The 19,985-nt window shown below is 35.0% G+C and overlaps 1 protein-coding gene across 2 annotated transcripts in view; it reads right to left on the bottom strand.

Moving 5' to 3' along the window:
- Positions 1-383: 383 nt before the first annotated feature.
- Positions 384-19,985, bottom strand: part of RASEF (RAS and EF-hand domain containing) — a 35,924-nt gene continuing 16,322 nt past the window's right edge. Inside the window, exons 6-17 of one of the 2 annotated variants that reach the window (XM_032097147.1) lie at positions 19,831-19,946; positions 19,034-19,102; positions 18,035-18,119; positions 16,539-16,630; positions 13,520-13,754; positions 12,351-12,488; positions 12,115-12,262; positions 11,122-11,203; positions 9,600-9,714; positions 8,680-8,799; positions 7,601-7,677; positions 384-6,524 (exon numbers count right to left, since the gene is read on the bottom strand). In XM_032097147.1, coding sequence (XP_031953038.1) covers positions 6,416-6,524; positions 7,601-7,677; positions 8,680-8,799; positions 9,600-9,714; positions 11,122-11,203; positions 12,115-12,262; positions 12,351-12,488; positions 13,520-13,754; positions 16,539-16,630; positions 18,035-18,119; positions 19,034-19,102; positions 19,831-19,946 — 1,386 coding nt within the window. In that variant the 3' untranslated portion in view covers positions 384-6,415. The other variant, XM_032097148.1, reaches the window with a different exon arrangement.

The raw sequence follows: 19,985 nt of genomic DNA, 5'->3' as shown, positions 1-19,985 counted from the left end.
TGCATACAGACTGAAGTGGAAAGCTACTCTCAGGAAAAACAAACATGAGGCAGTCAGTATTGTGTACTAAATACAGTTCCCATCTTTTTTTCCTGTATCTTACATTTTGTCATTGATCTTTTATTCTGGTGCAAACACTTAAAATTTTTGTCCTCATGGACGTTCTCATTTGGTTCTGGGGAGCAGGAAAAATAAGCAACCCAATTATTTTCTCCATTCTTTTAAGGACTACAGCCTTGACTGTGTCTTTCCTTTGTTTCCTATTTTTAAGCAAGATTTTTTTAAATGCCTTTTTCAAAATGAAAGCAACAGCAAGTTCTTAGCAAATGTGTGATTATTGACAGAAAAGTGTAAACGGAAAGCTACCAGGTGTGTATTTTTTGTTGCAGTAAGACCAGTTTTTATTGCTGCACATCTAATTTTCCTTGAATTACAACACTAGCTTATGAACAAGAATTCCTTGTTGACTATAGTATCAGTAAGAAGATATAGCCCTCAATGTAAGATTACAAAAATTGTTTCCAATTACATGTTGATAACATCAGGTGCTAAATGTTTCCGTTTCAACAATAATTTCTAATTTGTGCAAATAATAAAGAAAGCAAAACCATATTTTAATTCTTACTGGTTTTGTGGCCAATGAAGAATAGGTTACAAAAATAAAAGGGAGAAATACCTAAAGAGGAAAACTAACATGAAGATTAAATTTGATGTCTTAGTATTTTTGTTTTCTAAAAGAAAGGAAATCGGGTTTTCATAGGGAAACACTCCTCACGCCCATCCCATCCTTCCAGGGCTTATTGCTCTGCTTTGGAAAGCAGCACACATTCATGCTTTAGCTCCAGATCCAAGCACTAATGAAGTCACGTAAGCTTAGAGTAACCGGTCTTGGTCTCATGCTAGTCCCGACGGACTCAATCTTGCAGGTGTTTTCCAACCTATAGGATCTGTGATTCCATGGCAACATTTAAATTGGCCAATTTTACCTGATGCAGATTTTAATTTGCATTTTGGGGCGTTTTCTGTCTTTGACATATGTACCCCTAAGTATTTTTTATTTGATGCCTAGAGCCCTATATCAAGCATATTTGCAGTAGGCTGGTTATTTTGGGCTACTTTTCTTTCTTACTTTACAAATACCATATGTTAGTGCTTAGAGACAGAGTGGCTAGAGCATCTCTGTAAAGAGGTACAGCAAGATTTATTTGGGAATCACAGCGAGGGACATCTCTCAGCTCAAAGCTGATGACTGTTCATTGAGGCTAAAAATTTGGAGGCAGCCAGATACCAGTGGTTGGTTGCATCACTCTTGCATGCAACTGGCTGCAGAAGTTGGTGAACTGTAACAACATTAAGCTGACAGGTCACAGATGCTATGCTGGACTGCTGCTCATAAGCATTGACAAAAAGAAAGTACACTGAAGAAAAATGGCTATTGAAGCATATTTCATTATGCAGTAATTTGTAATACAGGAAAGGTATCCATTTTAAGCATATATATACAAGCTTACAGTAAATGAAGTGATCAGTTGTTTTGAGGAGGAATAAGCTGCACTAACACCAGTTTTACCAGTAAACAATATAGAATTTTTAAAAACTTTTCACAATTTAGAACCTTATTTATAGAATATACACACTTTTATTAAAAGATGAACACGCAATGGGGACAATTTCTTCCTCATACTAGTATGAAAATACACTTACATTTTACATACTTCCTTTTATATTCAGTGGTAAACCTCCACAGCTTGGTTTTATTTGTTACTCCACCACCTAATGACTAATTTCCTATTAGTCCAGCTATCCGAAGCCATAACCCAAGGAACAGAATTGTAGAAAAAGGACTTTGTAGAAAGTCAGTAACACTTCATATATTGAGTCAGATTTTCTTTTACAGCAAGTTTTCTCAAAAAACAAGATAGTTTAAAAAAATTAATAATGATGAAGATTGATACTACCAGTCCTAAGGATACCAATAAGAAAGGATTAGGACTGATAGTAATACAGTGGAAGAGAAATAACAAAATAATTGGTGCTTTAAAAAGCTTCTCTAACCCATAAGTAGCCCAGACAGGGTTGGAGAGAGAGTATTACACACTATATCAAGTCTGGCAGAGGTAGTGGTAAAGGCCATTGAAACTGTACATGACTTATTGGTCAATTTTTATAATTTGCTAATACAGCTAGAAACTTCTTGGAAATATGTCTCTTTATAATATAATGAAATGCCATGACTATATGAATATATTTCTCCCTTTGGTTTATGAACTGGGGATTGTTGACTGCAGTATTTTTACCTAAAAAGCTACCCTACCATTGCTGTACAGCAGTGGATATAGGAAAAAAAAGAAAGCCTCTTTAAAAGGATCTGTATATGGATTGCCTGCACTAGGCACAGAACCTATTACTTTATTTGGAGATCTGCATGTATGCACAGCTAAACAATGTTCCTTGCAGGAGCAGCCTATAAATATTTTCCTTAAAGTATGTTTTAACATCTTACACAGATTTATAACCGTAATTTTTTTTCCTAACAGAGGATTTTCTAGTCAATACAAAAGTAGTTACACAGAAAAATACTTAACCAATGTAAGGCCATAAGAGAACTTAGAAGCTGCAGCTAGTCTTATTAAGCCACTAATCTGTCCTAAACAGGCACAAAGTGGTTACAAGAATTTACATGATCAAAGCATTTTTGGAGCATGTCACAGAAATTATTGCCTCAGAAATGTGTAATACATTACAATTAAAAAGGGTCAAAACCACAAAATAATGTTTCCATGTCGACTGAATAAAAATAATTTATTTACAGATCATGAGGAAAAACATAGAAGACCTTTCCTTTTCAAATAAATACATGTATTAAGGGAACACTTCCACTAACTAAAAAAATAAATTTGTGCGATTAAATGAATAGTTCTTATGTATTAACTAAAAACCATAAAAACATTCAAAGGACAATAGTGCAACCATGTCAGAGCATAAAGCTAATGTTTGCCATTTTACTGTTTAGGCTGAAGACAAGGTAACCTTTTAAAGCAAAACAACAGAAAAATTTATGCATTCATTTTTTCCATGTATAAATACATGCTTTAATTTCTAGATTTAAATGTTTTTCCAAGTTCTTTTGCTTTAACATGCATTCAACATGGTACTATGCAAGCATTCAAGACATGATGGAGCTGACCATCACAGGATTTCTAAAACAAGTTCCAACTGAGCTATAGCTATATCCCCATTTAGTAGTGCTTTTTAAGTCATCTAGACGTTGATCATAAAATTACTCCAAGGTAAAACTTTGTTAACAGTTAACAATCTTCAACCCTGAATCTTATTTTAAAAACAACACTGTTTCAAATTAAAGTTGTTTTCCATAACACAAAAAAAATTACAGAGCTTAATAAATGCATTCAGCTTCAATAATTTGGCTAAATAACATAAGATAGATTTTGGTCATTAAAATAAATTAAAAACAGAAGTACCTAAAACATCAGTGGCCTGTAGATAGGGAAAAACTGCTGTGAAGGCAGGTCCCTGAACTCACATCCTTCAACCAGCCTCTCTACAAGCATGGACATTCACATGGCACCCTCTGTATGATAAAAATATTAGATATGAAAGCAATTACTACACATGCACACATGCTGCTAATTCTGGGATGTGGAACCCACATTTGCAAGAGATACCCCTGATGCTGTTACACTGGTGGAGAGAAGGCCAAGGGAGATCTATGGACACTGAAAGGGGAGCCACTAAGATTGTAGTCAAACTCTTGTTAGTAGCAGGAGGTGATACTATGGGGGAAAATGGTCATAAATTTGTAGTCATTTGGGAAACTGAGGTTGGACATGAAGAGAAATATTTATCCAGAAAAAGAGGACAAGTATGAGAACATGCTTCCCAGAATGGTGGTAGTACCTCTGCCTTGGGTCATTTTCACAGGCTGGCTAGCCGAACCCACGGATAACCAAATATAGGGCTGGCAAAAGTCCGTCTCTGCTTGGGTCCTTCGAAGGTTGGACAAAACCACTTCCAGAAATCCTTCCTGCAAACAACTTTATGTGGTTCTCTGTATCCAGCAAAAACACTTCACTCATGCAGGTGTGTCAATAATGTTTAGGCAAACATTTCACCTCATTTACTGCAGGCCAAGACCACAGAACTGGTCAAACACAGTAGCTCAGGACACACACATAGAACACTGATCCCCAGTCTAGGCTCTCCAAGTTACTGAACGAGAAATGTTTTGGAATATAAGTAACAGCTTATAATCATGATCATCTCATCCTGAGAAAATGCAAATGTCTACATGTTGAAGGTTCACACTTCAGAAACCAAGCACTGGATCATCTTCCTCTCTTCTCCCTACAGCTGCAGGAAGAATTATCTGCAAACACATCCCAAATTAATTTTACTTCCATTCACTCACATGGACAGAGGGAAGGGTTCACACAAGAACACAGAATAGGCCCTCATCAGTGCAGTCAGTTAACCGTGGCTTTTCTTCTCAAAGAAGCTAACTGAAGCTATATATTTTTTTATAAAAAATAATATAGGCTTAACAGCAAACAGTATGTATGTGATCAGGCATATTCCTGATACACCTGAGCATCCCGCGTTCTCTGCCACCTGCTCCACATAAGTCTGAGAACTACAGTGAGGCCTCCTGTACTGCTGTGTGAGAAGATGCTATAACCCTGTAATCTCCTGCATGGAATTAGGTAGCATGTGAAGATTCTCTCAGTACTTAAAAAAAACCCCACCAAACATGTTTTGTCTTCTATGCGTGAACTACTACATAGTGAAATAAAATGTCTTATTTGTTCTGGCATTAGATTTCTCTCTCTTGTTAAAAATTTTTCTGATTAATTACTTGAGGATTAGCTGCTCTGATTAGAGGTTTGAAAGGATGCCTAAAAACAATACTTTTCCTAGTTTAAACTTTTTTTTTGTAAATTATGAACTATCCTGTTTTTCAGACCTCCACATTTTATACAAGAGGTAACACAGTACAGGCTATACAGTGTTCACATAGAGGGCTGATAAAATGCAGCAAGAGCTGCTAGTCATATGAGTTCTCCATCAGCTTATAAAACTTTATCCAAGTCTGATTTACTGAATTAGGCTTCAGCCTGGACATGTTTTATTAATGGAAACAGAGGAGACAACAGTTTGCTGGCTCTGAAAAGGTCCTATCCTATTTTGATCAAAGTGAGTGACCGCTAAAAGTAACTGGATTATGACTGCTAACTGTGTCCATAATTTTTTACTACACTATAGAACTCTTGGAGACTACTTTAAGCAGTAATAACTCAGTTTTTAGAGATGCTGACCTAGTAAGTTTCTCAGAACTTTTCTAAAATCAGGTGAAGGAACTCTCATTAAGGTAAGTGGTTGCTGTTCATTCCAGGGTTCTCTTTTAATGAACTATTTATACAAAAGCTTGTGCATGTGCAGCAATTCTTTCACCTGCAGAACTGAAACTTAAAAAATGCATTAAAAAATATCCATTAAATCAGACTCCTATGTGCTATTACAATCCTTCAGAATCAATCCTATTACAATCTGAATGGAAGATATTTGAAAGACAAGGGAAAGATTACAACTCCTATCACTCTATAATACCAATAATGATCTAGCCTCAATTTCAGCAATCCTACATATCACACGTGTTACATTCTCTCTGGAATTTTGAACTGTAACAGTCCAGACAAATGTTTCTTTCACCTCTGAACTGTGTAGGATCAGGTGTAAAGTCTACTTCTCCTTTCTTAATCAAACCCCAACACTCAAAATGAAATACATTCTAACTAGCCAACTTTTGAGGAACTACAACAGAACGCCATGCACCTGCCACTGTCTTCTCCTGACAGAGACCATTCTGGCTCCCCTGAACTTAGGGATTACTTGGACCTAAGCCACCTTTCAATGGTTTGGAGTTTTCTTATGAAATGTTTCATCAACATATACTTAAGGCTGTCAAAAACTAGATAAGCAGACACGATCAAAAAGAGATTAAATTAATTGAAGCTCTAATTTTTTCTTTACCTGTGAGTGATAGTGGATATTAGTAAGTTCTGTATGTAAGAAATACTGATGCCATAAAGAAACATGCAGGTAGAGACATTAATACATACTACAATATTGTATGCAGTGACTACTGTGGCATTGATTCTGAGCTCATTGCAATGAATTGTATTACTTAAGACAAGTGAAAACAGAGTCTATGAGGTGAAGCAATTTCACAAATTTGAACGAGTAGAAAGTAGAGTCTGGATTTTGAACACTATGTGTAATTTCTAAATATCCAAATGTATAAATCCATAATAAAAAGAAAACATTACTGAAATATTTCAGTTTGGTTTTTGGCTTTTTAAATGTACAAGTTATTTAGGTGAGGAAAATTATCTGTCGTTTAAACATTGCAACAGTTTTTTGTGATCGCCGACTTTTTGACAGGTGCCCTAGCCAGGCTGGTTACTGATCTTGTATCATCTTGATTATCACTTCGTTTTCGCACCTCGCTGTAAAAAAAAAAAGCAAACCACAACTGAACAAAAAATGTGCTCAATTATCATGTTTCTATTCATGTTCACGCTTCCATTTTTCCCACTATATGTCAAAGAGCTCATCACCATCTATCTATCGTATGGCTAATACTATGGAGTTTAGCACAGAATCAACATGTCTCACAAGTTTCCAATTTGGGATCATATTTATATTTCTATGCAAATCATAGTGATAAAAACATAGTTTTTTAAATATCTAATAACTCCCCTGTGTTCTGATTTACCTTTCCTTTTCTTTTGAGAATTTTTTCCTACTTTAATATTTTACTATAGAAAGAGAGTATTTCATAGCTCTAAGTATAAAACCAAATAACTTCAGTTTCAAGTATAAATTTACTTGCATAGAAAAAAATGCACATTGTTGGATGCTTTTTATAAATGCACACTTAAAAGCTGTGTATGTATGACTGATTATGGATTACAGACCACTAGCCTTTCAAAATCATACTTTAACCAAAAATGGTTTGAAAAGGTAGTAGAACTGTAATATTTGGCTCACACATTATCATAGAAATGCCAGGGTGCTAAATGAACACAAACAGAATTTCTATCTTATAAATAATTTACAGAAGGGAACACCAAAGAAAATATGTGTAATTAGAGTGGTTGGTAATAAAACTGAATATATATTAATATGTGTGAAATAATTAAAAAATAATTACACATAGAATTATTACATTTCAAAATAAATTATGAAAGAGTTAGGAAAATAAATCCATGTAGGATTAAAATTAAAATTCATTCAGCGAACAGGTTTTAAAATTGCAGGCTCCATAACTGAGTCCTAGTTTAAATATTAATTATTGAGATAGCTTTGTAACATTTTCAAGCAAAAATGTTACTTCATTAAACTGAGAATAAATCCCATCTTGCATTTATCTATAATGATTTAACAGAGTATTCTTTTAAATTTTTTTTAACATTGGTACAATTTTAAATCAATGTGTTTATCTTTGTATGTATATTCACACACAATGTCCTTTTTATAAAATATACTGTGTTTATGTGAAAACAGAAACACAGCTACTTACCGAGCAAGATGAAGAACTGCTTCTACAATATTAGATCCATCTTTAGCACTTGTTTCACAGAATAGCGCATTGTAAGTCTGTGAGTAAAAACAAAATGTTAAGCTAACTGATCTGAGATGGTTCCCATGTGAACAGGTACATTTAATTACAAATTGTTTCCTGAATGAGAACACAGAAAATGATGACACATTTAAATGAACAGGATTTTTTCTAGTGCTCTTCGTTGTCCAACATATTCTCTTTAGTACTGTGAAATAAAACAGTAATTGTTTTTTAATTATATCTGTTTTATATTCAGTATATTCTGAATTAATGAACTGAATAAAAAACATATTATAGGCTTAATGTCCAAATTCAATCTTCTTGTTCACAGGACTGCAAAATAGTAAGAGACTTTCCAGGATAGGTTACTTAACCTAACTTGCTAGCTACTCAAACTACAGCATCTGGTTATTCTAGGTTAATGAAAAACATCATTCCATAAGCAACAGACATGGTTTCTGCCCCAGTTTAATCCATAAATTCTGCAAGCACTCAGCCACTCAAGACCCTTAAGACTCTCCCTATTATTCTACAAAATACAGGATGTGTGCATCTTATCCCCCATATAAATACATGCAAAAAAACCTTGTCCACACTTCTATTTATAGCAAGAAGTCCTATTTTCTTTCTTTTTTCTTTCACATGTGGCAGGAATACAAGAGTCTCTTGAAGATGAAAATAATCCACCCAAAAGCTGGACAGACATAAACCAGTCAATAGTGTGCTTCATATTTGAACTGGCAACTTCTATTCAGCAGCAGAAAAATTCAGTCTTCTGCCCATCCACTTTTATACAAAAAAGACTGAGAAGTCTTTCACAGCCAGTAATGAAGTTCAGCTCAGCAGACACTGAGATGTGATTTAACCCAGCAAACACAATCAAAACAGAGTAGTTTAATGAAAAGTATCCATGAATCCTCATTACTTGACTTGGACAAATGACCAGAAAATTACTTTTGTTTACTAGTTTTTCACAAGGTTTTCAGCTTAAAATTCCTAAGACCATTTTATATTAACGAGGTACACTTGGACCTTACCATAGCTAGCTTTTCTCCATAGTTTATAGAGACACATTTTTGCCCTTGTTCTGTAACAGTTTGACGGAGATCAGCCTTGTTTCCCACCATCATAATTGGAATATTCTCATGAGTTGCATCCTATAAAGAGAATTTTATTTCCTTATTGCTCGAACACTCAGAATACAAAGAAGTGGCTATCATCATCACATCACACCACTTTCCTTTCCATGAAGTCGTGCACACTAGTAGAAAAAATTTACAAATTATGAAAGCTATGCCAAGAAGTTCTTCAATTCCCATAAGCCCTGTTTCTCAAAAAGGAATTTAATTTGTTAAGTTAATCTAATGGAATTGGTTACTGCATCCAAATGCTGTATGACAAAATCACTATGGGAAAAGTAACCAACTCCTATACCATGACAAAAAGAAAACACTGTCACAGAAGATGAACTAAATATTTTGCTTGCCACTTTCCATCCTATTAAGCACCTCCAGCATGAGAGAAAAACCCCTTGCACTAAATGTAAATTCCTATTCAAATAAACAAACAAGAAGTACAAGTAGAAAGAAATACTGAAAATTTCACTTGAACTATAGCTAATTTACAGAATCTAATACATTGGTTTAAAATGCAAAGACTCCAAGGAACACTCAAGTCATCCACAAACAGGTATCTGAAATGTGCTGCCACATTCATTTCAAAAGGAAGTGAACGGGAAGAGTGTCATTGCACAACACCCTTTAACACAAAAAGATGTATTAGACTGAACTCTAACTGAGTATGTCAGGATACCTTTAGGACTTCCATGTAGCCTTTATTTCTGTGACAGACTGCTGTCTGGATAATTACAACTTACGGACAATAAAATTTTATAAGTAATAAGGCTAACACTGCAATGAAACATAGTTTATGAGTTGTATATATTTAAGGGTCTTACCTCAATCATATCCACCCATTCTCTCACATTAATAAAGCTTTTTTCACACGTTACATCATATAGTAGTAAGACACCATCTGCTCTTCTGAAGTATGATTTAGCAATACTTCGAAATCTTTCAGAAAAAAATAAAAGATTTGCATAAGGCCACATTATCAAAAAATAGTTCAGTTTAACATCACTAAGAACACAGCACTATTTAATTTCACTACTGAGTACAATTCTCTCCATGTAACGCTATGAGTTCTTGAAAACTGCTGGTGCTGGTCTACAAATGCTCCTTAAGGATCAACAGGATTCTGTCCTAAACAACAATCAATATTTTGTATACCAAAACAATCTACAGTGTATCTATTACAGCTAATCTATTCTCAAATTGTGCCAGGGGAGGTTTAGATTAGAAAATAGCAAAAATTTCTTCTCTGAAAGGCTGGTTGGGCATTGGAATGAGCTGTGCACGGAAGTGACAGAATCTCCATTCCTGGAAGTGTTCAACAGGCATGTGTGGATGTGGCACTTTAGAAGTATACACAGCAGTACTAGGTTAAAAGTTGGACCCCATAAGCTTAGAGGTCTTTTCCAACCTTAATGGTTCTATGATTCTATGATCCACCCACACATAACTTCCTAAACTGATTGGCTTACTTTACCTCCTTTGAAAAAGACAGGAAACCAGTAAAATTATACCAGGACTTGTTGATCAACTACATTCATCTTTGTCATGAACTTTATACAATCTGCTTAACCAAGTACAGTAACTAGGTATTTACATTGGATATTAAAATATCCTTTACAAATTTATTCTGTGGGAGGAAACTGTTTGGACCCCGACCTACATACAGCCCAACACAAATCTTGGTCAATGAACATACGAAACTGACTTCCATGGCACTAGATCAACCTCATAACAAGCCTTAAAAGCTGTCAGTAAAGAAGTAATGGCTCTCAAGTAAAGATGTCATAGGATTTTGAGGAAACTTTACACAGTAATTTGAAGAATCTTGGATATGCATTCAGCAATCTATAAAGATACTTCTGGCAAAATTCTAAGGTCTTTGGAAAGAAGTTTTTATATACCAAATACAATGCAAATCAGGACCAGGATTTTCAAGGAAAGAATAGGAGACAGCGAGGAAGGGAAGGGCAGGGAATCTCTAAGAAAAAACCTGCTTAAAAATACAGGTGTGTAAGAACAAAGAAAGCTAGAGACTAAAAACAGAAGCAACCATGTGCATCTACTCCATCGTTTTGCATTGACAAAGAGGGACACATGGATTTAATTAATTAATCCTGTGGTGAACCTCAGCTACTTCTTTCTATGGAGAGAAAAGATTACCTCAAGCATCACCAAAGCTAACACAAAAGCATTCCACCTGTCTTGAGGTCTCAGCAGAGAAAAATTGCATCTGTTTATAGACATTTACATATGGACAACTGATAGGTTTTTTCAGCTAGGTGAAAAAAGGCAAATGACTTTTACAAACAAAAGAGTTCAAATTAGTAAGTGCAGAGCATCACTAACCTCTCCTGCCCAGCTGTGTCCCACAGTTGTAGCACTGTAGGTTCTCCATCAACAATTAGCCTTTTCATTTGAAAATCCACACCTGGAAAGAATCATGTATATAGTTTAACAAAACCCATCAATAATCTTTTAAAAACTGCAGAAAATTAAAAGGTAGTGGCTATAAACAACAGTTTTTCAAAAATTCATCTCTTTTAATAGGTTATAAGATTTCAGTCAGTCATGCACATACTTCTGAACTGCAATAATCCCCTGAATGTATTTCTTTTCCCAGAAGAATTGATATGAATTGCATTCTGAACAACAAATAAGATCTCTCTCTGCTTTATTGTGCTAAACAGTTTTTAAAAAGAAGTGAAAGTGTTTTATAAAAGACTTTATTTCAAATACCAAGGAAGAAAAAGACAAATTAGAATGAAAATCCTGACTCAGAGGCAATAAAACACATATATAAGTATGATTTGACTGGAAGACAAATTCAGTCTTTGGAATTGTTAAGAAGTTTGTTAACTGACAACTATACTAATATACACAAGAAGTCAGTCAGAAATCCTTCTAGCTGTATTTAAACCAAAGCTTCAATAACACTTTGAAGAAATGGCAACAAAAAATAGTATGAAAGACATCAAAGGATAGAATGAAATACTAAGGAAAGATGGAGTGTTGAGAAAACAAGAAAGCAATGAAAAATGCAAGAAAGTTCATACACACACAAAGTTCCTTACACTGGCATTCCTTTTCTGGTGCTTTATGTTGTTCAGAAAGCAATTTCTTTGTAAAGAAAAACTAAATTAGACCAGTATCCTATTGTCCACTACAAACAGCTGTTATTACTAAGCTTTAGTACTCAATTAGATCTCCCATCCTAAGAAAACCATGTGTGTATATCCAGGAAATCCTAGCAAGCAATCACAAAAGTAAGCTTTTCACCCACTTCACTGCAAAATAACAAGGACATTCATTTGAATATTTTAAGAAGAACACCAACTATACCCAGAGTTGCACTGGTATTGCCTCGAAATTCATTCTTGCAAAGTCTCATAAGGAAACTGGATTTTCCCACAGCTGCATCTCCAGCAAGAACTATCTTGTAAGCCTTCTCTGAACTGGGGTGTTTTGGAGTGCATTCATTTGCATCTGACTGAAAATAAAAAGAATCCCTCTGTAACAACTCATAAAAAAACCCCCTGTATGATTCTTTTCCAATTTTCCCCTGAAGAACTGGTTACCTCAGGGGTGAGAGCAGATATGTACTTCCTTGTTGAAGCAACTGAGCCGCTTCGACTAACTGGTCGTGAGGGCTTCCAGTCGAAAACTGCAGTGCTGTTAGCAGGACTGTACACTTCCTCATCCCTGATCTCTGGAACCTGAAAGTATGAGTTAGTTCTCTGATGAGAAAAGTATGCTTTTTTGGAAAGGCACAGCTAAAACTGATTAAAACATTTTAAAAGTTTGGATTAAACAGAGATAAATTACCAGAAACAGCTGTGCAATTCTAATCAAAATACTGTGATTATTCTGTTCTTATTCATTTTTGCTGTTCACTATAATCTACATTTTGTCTTTTAACATGTTTACTGTTCAGCATCCATTCTTTCAGTACTCTAATAGAGCAAATTAATTTCTATATGAAAATTTCAAATTAAAACACAGTCACAATAAACAATTGTGACAATACTTTATTTCAAAGCTTATTTTTTGCTAACATTAAAAACTTCCCCAAAGACATGAATCTCTATGCTACTGCTACTCAAGCTAAATTAAGTAGAGGACAGCTGTAATCAACACTACTCCTAGCAAAGTCTCCACAAACAGTTACTAATGCCTACTAAATGCGTAAGAAATGGTTTGCCTTAAAAAACCCCCATATTCTACTGTGCTCGATACTAATTTTGCTATATAGTCCTCAGTAACTCTTTCAATGTTACTAACAATAAACGGACACAGTAACACCTTCTTAGATTTTTAAATTCTCCGAGATTTAGCCTAAGTCAATGTGCGCACTAACAGTATTCTATCTCATACATGCTTTTTTCCTCCAGTGGCACAGCGCAATAAGAGGTCATGAATGGAAGCTTATTTTACTTCCATCTGCTTTTTTATCATTAGAAAGTGAGATTCTTTCTGCATACAGTTTAACAACCTTCAAAAACCATGTAAACTTCAAAAATGAAGTTATTACCTCAAAAATGTATCAAAAAATGTAAAAACAAGAACAAGTACTAAATATTTTTACATTCTCCAAAACATTTTCACTAATTTCATTTAAATGCATATGACCCAAATATTTACTTTTAACCGGCCTGTGGACAAAGATCCACTTTATTTTAAAAACAGGAAGCTAATTTTGTCTCCAATCAAATGTCTTTCTCAGAGAAGAAGTAAATCTGGCACTTACATCAGTATCAGAAGCATCACCACCAAAGCCTTCTTGCATACACTGTGACCTTTGAAAAGTCCTTTGATGTCTGTATTCCACTTCTGAATCATACTCATTTGAATCTCTCAGGGTAGACAAACCACTGTCAAAACAGCTCTCAGGTAAGCTGTCAACTTCACAGTTTATCCTCTGCATAGGATCACAAAGGGCTAAAGAATCATAATCTTCATCAACACAAGACGAATAAGATGACCTAAAAAGAAAATGTTGGAGGGGGAGAAAAGAATTATTCCATACAATAAATTCCAATAATAAATAATTGTTCTTCCCAACAAAATCTGAGCCCTTCTGGAACAGTAAATTCTTGGAAATGCTAATTTTAAGACTTATGCCAATCCCTATCTTGCCTTTATAAAGAATTTCTTTCTCAAGCATATGTCTTGGGATGCTCAGATTAAATTATTTAATCTATGTTACTGATGATGACTTTCCAAGTCTCAGTAATTATGACTGTTAATGTTAATTAAAAAAAGCCTATCTAAAAAAACATTCAGAAAGTGATGTACTACAAAGACATAAAAAGAAGAAAATTATATACAATGGTTTAGCTAATTTTGGCCTATTCTAAGACATAAAACAACCTTAACATACTGTACCTCATTTAAATGAATGCATTTGCTCACAAAGGCACACATGCCAATAACGAACAGCTATAAATATAGAAGAGGGAGTAGTCAAGTTCAGGAGATCAGTAAGGTGGAAGAAGTTACTGAAAAATTTTCTTATACTCTGGTAGGCAAACCTAAAACCTAAAATTTTACACAGAATTCCTCTCTTTTCCCTCAACCTTCCTTCAAAAATCTTTTTTTTTTTCATTCTGGATGATATAGTATATAAAAGTACTTTAAAGAATGCTGCAATGCCAGTATGGCTTACAGAAAAAAAAAAGGGTTTATTTTTGTAAATAAAACCACAGAAAAGAAAGGTTAATAGAGTGAGTCTTAAAATAACTAATCTTATAAAAAAGTTTGCAACAGCCACAATCATTATCATGCTCCTGCAGCAAGACAGGGACAGGCACCAACTAAAGTGAGGCACTAAAGGTCTCCAAGTGATAGCAGAGAAGAGAGGGTCTGGCTTAGCCCTGTTGGAAATGGATGAGATGCACTGGACTGCTAAAACAGACAAGATCAACATCACTCCTTGTAAAAACAGCTTGGTCCCAAGGGGCTCCCCATGTGATGGCTCAACTCAGGAGAGTACACTGGCGAAAATCACCAAATTATGAAGTTGTTATGAGTCGAATTCCTCCCTGCAATCGGCCAAATGGCAGTGGCATTATTGTCCCATGCAATAACCTTCAGAACCACCTAATTTATACCCTTTCAGGCTAATGAATAATGACATGAATGCATGTGATCTTTGCTGTAGAATACCAAAGCATACATGCTCTTTGGATTCATGCACCTACCGGCCTATACCAAATCACTGAAATACTGAGGAAGAGTGCATGCTATAACAAAGTTAAGCTTGTCAGGCATTTCCTGAAATAAAGCTCTTTAGTAGGCAATTTTCAACTTCACTGAACCATGAATTCAATGCTGAGAATTTCGTATACGCTTAAAGCAAGTTAGACCAAGATGAATCTTACAGATAAAAAAAAGAAAAATTGTACTTTTTACCACAAATTGCTTAAAACATGTTAGTATGCAAACCAATACCTCTTAATGCTGATCTGATGTCAGGAGACAAAGTACTGAAAACAAACAGGTTTTGGGGCATTCACATCTGTCTTTTGATACTCTCAATTTATATCTGTTAAGATTAAGCTTTATTCCTACCACATAAACTTTCTTCTAAAGTAGCTTGTATTTCTCACTTTTGTGGAAATGCAAGGATTGCACCATGTGGCAGGTCCTAATAAATATTCATAAAGAATGACATCACTAAGCCTCCAGAGAGGTTTTAGTTACTTCCTCAGAAAATTACTCAATGTAATATGCAACTCAGAGTGGATGCCGCTAAAATTTTGCAGAGGGTCCAACACCAGGGAATTGGGTTTATGTGCATTCAGAAGAAGGAAACAGCTTGTGACAAGCAAACCTTTACAGCCAGCAAACACATCTCCCATGGAAACAGCAGAATAAGAGTGACACCACTGAATGAGTATTACGAGTATGAAGCAGAAGTCGATTTAATCCCTATTCAAGATATTGTTCTCTCTGGCAAAATGTAAAATACAGAATACTAAGAACTCTATCAGAGATCTCTCTATGGCTTGGAGTACCACAAAAATAAAAAGAAGACAAAATAATCTATCGATTGAGTAGGGACACACATTTTTGCTGACAGATCTAATTGTTTAAAAAACCAAGTATGAAGGAATAGCATGACTGATAGCATTTGAGACTGGCTCCAATACCCAGTGTCTTCAGTGAGTCTCTGAAATGATCATAGGAAGTTCTGATCGATGATCTGTATCCAGTAAGTACAAAAATAAATACCTCTGACCATTTAACACTTGCATTTAGATAACTTCCTATTTTTGTACTCTTTCCCCATTAATATCCAAGTGCATTCACTACTCCTGCATGTCAGTGTGAGATGAGGTTGTTTATTGTTTTGAAGAATTAAGCCCACATTTGTAATAATTACTACATGGGGGAAAAGGCACACAAGCTGAACATAAAACCAAAAATGTTTTATTTCTCAAGTACTGAGTAAGGCTAACAAAGCCCCTCAGAAGAGTTTTATAGTTTTTTTGGAGACAAAGAGACTGAGAATCAAACTAGAATCAAGAGGCCAAAACCAAACAAGAGGCCGTCTAAACTCTCCATAAGTTTATGGCTCGCACTGAAAAGAGTTATCCTGAGCTTTCTGAAGTAATTGAAAAGATTCCTATTGACTTCAGGATACTTTGGATCATATGCTATGGTCACACGTTACTTCTAAATCAGACATATTCCCTCTTACTTAACAGTAATCTGCTCTTCTAAGACAAGTAATTTTCAAATTAACAGAAGCAAGTCTGGCTTACCTGTCATACCGTGGGTTTAAAGGAGAATGTTCACCATTAAATTTAGGACTGCTTCTAGAAATGGTACTTCCTGGTGAGGTGTTTGCTAACCGCTGCAAGAGATACATAATAAATGCATAATAACTTGGATGAACACAGTGCAAGTATCTAGACTTGTTAAGGAAAAACTGCGCATCATCAAAATTACAAATTGGATGTATTTAATATACATTTCTTTATATTATATATATGTATATTTAGCTACTTAAATTCAGTTAAACCTCACACTTTATATATGACTTTATATGAGGGTCAAAAGGCCTATTACCTTTAGCATTTAGGCTTCACCACTGCCTTTATACTGAACCTACCAGACACATTCAACCGCAAAAGACAACAGAACTTCCAAGAGGATGATTTCATTGACTACACCTGAAGACTCTGAAATGCTAAGCTTTGAAAAGTAGTATTTAGAACATGGCATGCTGACTACTAAAAAAAAGGAGGAAGTGTCACTGACTGAGCTAGTTTCAGTAGAGCTACCTCCTAGTTCTTGTGAGAGATAGTGGAGGAAAGGTCTCAACCAATTGCATGAGACGAAGTATTTTGTACATTCTGCTGTGCCTCCACACATTCATTCACTGGGAACAGCTCCCTCTGTCTTCTCTGTAATATGCTCATTCAAAGTTCTAGGCATGACAGTAGGAAATGGTATCCGTTGTTGCAGCTGTAGTGAATCTCTGGTAACTTGTATCAGCAAAAACCACTCACGTTCCTTGGTAAGGAATACTGGAAACAAGCAGTGACCTGACCACTAATTTCCTCTTTCCTGTCCAGTGTTGTCTTTGTGGGCCCATTATCTCGTCCCATCCTTCTAAAAAAGCTATCTGCTTTCCTCATGATGCCCAGTCATTAGTTTTAAGAGCTTAACAGGTTTCACAGGACAGCAAAATGACACTGTAGAATAGGATTTTCAAGCCTTCCTTTCTCGAGTTTGGAGGACGTCAGGTGACATTTATTACAAGAGACTCCTGTGCAGTTCTGAGAGCCCAAAAGGTTCTGACTAAGGTCCTTATCAGTAGTCCATGCTATTCATTTTCCCAGTGACTTGCCTGAACAAAAGTTCAAGCTAGGTTAAGATCCTACTACTAAAAAAGGGCAGTTTTCTGAGAAAGTGTGTTGTCAGTGGTAGGGCACTCCCATATACACAATACAAATACATTCCTTTAAGCTCAAGAGAAACTGTTGATTTATTCACCTCATTAAATATTACAGCATATTAAAAAAAAATTATTACTTTCCAAAGCGTCTCAGAAAGCAGTTATGCTCTAACAAAACTTCCATTATTTCACAAAATGTAAGTAAAATCTAACAAAATTCAACTACACAAGAGTATTCCCACTCTTGTCCACTGAATAAAACTCAATTTTCTGAGTACCCACTGAAATACCAACTTAAATTTGCTGTGTTGATTCTTACATCTTCTTTGACAAAATACAAAAATCATAAATACATACCAATGATCTGTTGTACTTGCTGAAACTGTTTTCAAGTGCACTTCTTAAACCATCGTTGCTGTCATGTAACTTTCTATTAGCTGATCTAACAAAGAAACACAGTTTAACTTGCAGGACTAAAGAAAACATTAAAAACTATGTAGCTTCTCACAAAGAGAAATTTTTTAAATACTTCTAAAAGACCCCTTTTTTGTCTTCGGTAAATACTAATGAGTAACATGAAACTAGAAACTCAAACAAATTGTCTGAAAAAACCACTGAATTTTAGCCTTCAGTGGCAGCCCAGGAAGCCCGTTTTCACTTCTGCAGCATGGTCTTTGGTCAGCTGAGTGGAAAAAAAGATACTGTAGGAATGGTCACCAAAAAAAAAGAAAAAAAAAAAAAAAAAAAGAAAAAGAAACAAACCACAACAAAACAACTAGCCCAGCCATTTTGGTACAAAATTACTTCCCTTTAAATATTGCTGAGGTGATTCTAAAGACAAATACAATTCATCTGCTCGAAAGAAAGAATTTGTTTAGGATAAGGAAATTAGCTAAAGATATTAAAAAAATCTATTCATTGTGACCCTTCTTGAAAGCAAAAATTTGTGCACCTATTGTATAATACAGCACACTCTTAGTACTTTCCAGACAACAATAAGACCGGGAGTTACTGGAGAAGTAAAGCGAATAAAAAAAGGAGCCAGGCAATAATTTTTATGATAGCATGGATAGAATTAAATCTCACTCAGCTTATCAGAAAGAAATTAAAGTGGGGCTAAAAGAAATGAAAAGAAACCAACTGAAGTGTTAGTGGGTCAGTACCACAGTAGAGTTAATACCACAGTAACATTTATGACAGTTAAGAACAGTACCTTTTATGATAATGAGGCCATTTCAGTATTTTCACTTGATACTTTTCCCAAATTTCAACCTGGTCTTTTGCATACAAAAACATTTATCCCAAATATGTTGGGACTAAGTTTGATAATAAAAAACTGAATTACTGAAAACTTACTGAAGTATTTCAATTTGTCTTTCCAGATTATCTCTGTCTTCAGTATACTCACGGATAATTTCTAGGTCTCTGGAAAAAAAAAACAAAAACAAACACCAAATTTAAATGAACTTATACTTTACAGGATATTCTTCCTATATTTTTACAATATTGCTTTTGGCAGAGTTTACATTTATGCTGAAATATGCTGAGCAGTTTTATGCAAAGGAAGACCTCTTGGTGACTTCATTAATCTCTGCCATTATAACTCAACAAAGACTGTGAATGAAAAATAAAAGACATACAAAATAATCATAGGAACTGCACCCTTTTCCCTTGAAATGTAATTTGTATTATCTGAACATAACCACACACGAAACTGCCTTTTACGCTCCTTTAAATTAGTAACTAGAAGTAGCTTGCATTCACTTTAGAAAAAAAAAAAGGTTCAGATTGACATGGAAGGCTTCCAAAACTATTCTCCCTAATATTCATACAGATATTCACATGAGTGCAAGCCATGGTAAAAAAAATTGCCTGGTGCTGTACTGTTGTTTTATTCCTAATAAAGTCCCACTAAAATCAATGGATATTCTTGCAAGATTATGAGAGTTTGCATCATATCCAGAACTTGTTCTTTCAGAAACCTAACAAGAAAACTGAACAGCAGTGATGGCACAGTGTCAAACATATACCTATATAACTATACTTTGAGGCAAATTTAGAAAATAATAGTTGCCAACTGCATACATAATAATTACATCAGAAAATAGATTTTTTTTCCCTGGTGAAAATATTATCATGTAGAAGTAACTTACCTCTCAGTGTTCAAAGACTGATCTGCATACTCGCTTTTCAAGGTATCTAATTCACTCTGTAAAAAAGCTATATTTGTCTGCGCTTCTAAAAGATCTTTCTTAAGTCTCTGATTTTCCTTCAAAAAAGGAAGATATTAGATGTTAGCTGTCATAGT

This window comes from Corvus moneduloides, chromosome Z (genome assembly GCF_009650955.1).
Source record: "Corvus moneduloides isolate bCorMon1 chromosome Z, bCorMon1.pri, whole genome shotgun sequence".
In the NCBI taxonomy this organism is placed as follows: Eukaryota; Metazoa; Chordata; class Aves; order Passeriformes; family Corvidae; genus Corvus; species Corvus moneduloides.
The sequence above is the reverse complement of the archived record's forward strand: the minus strand, read 5'-3'. Positions and strand labels throughout refer to the sequence as shown.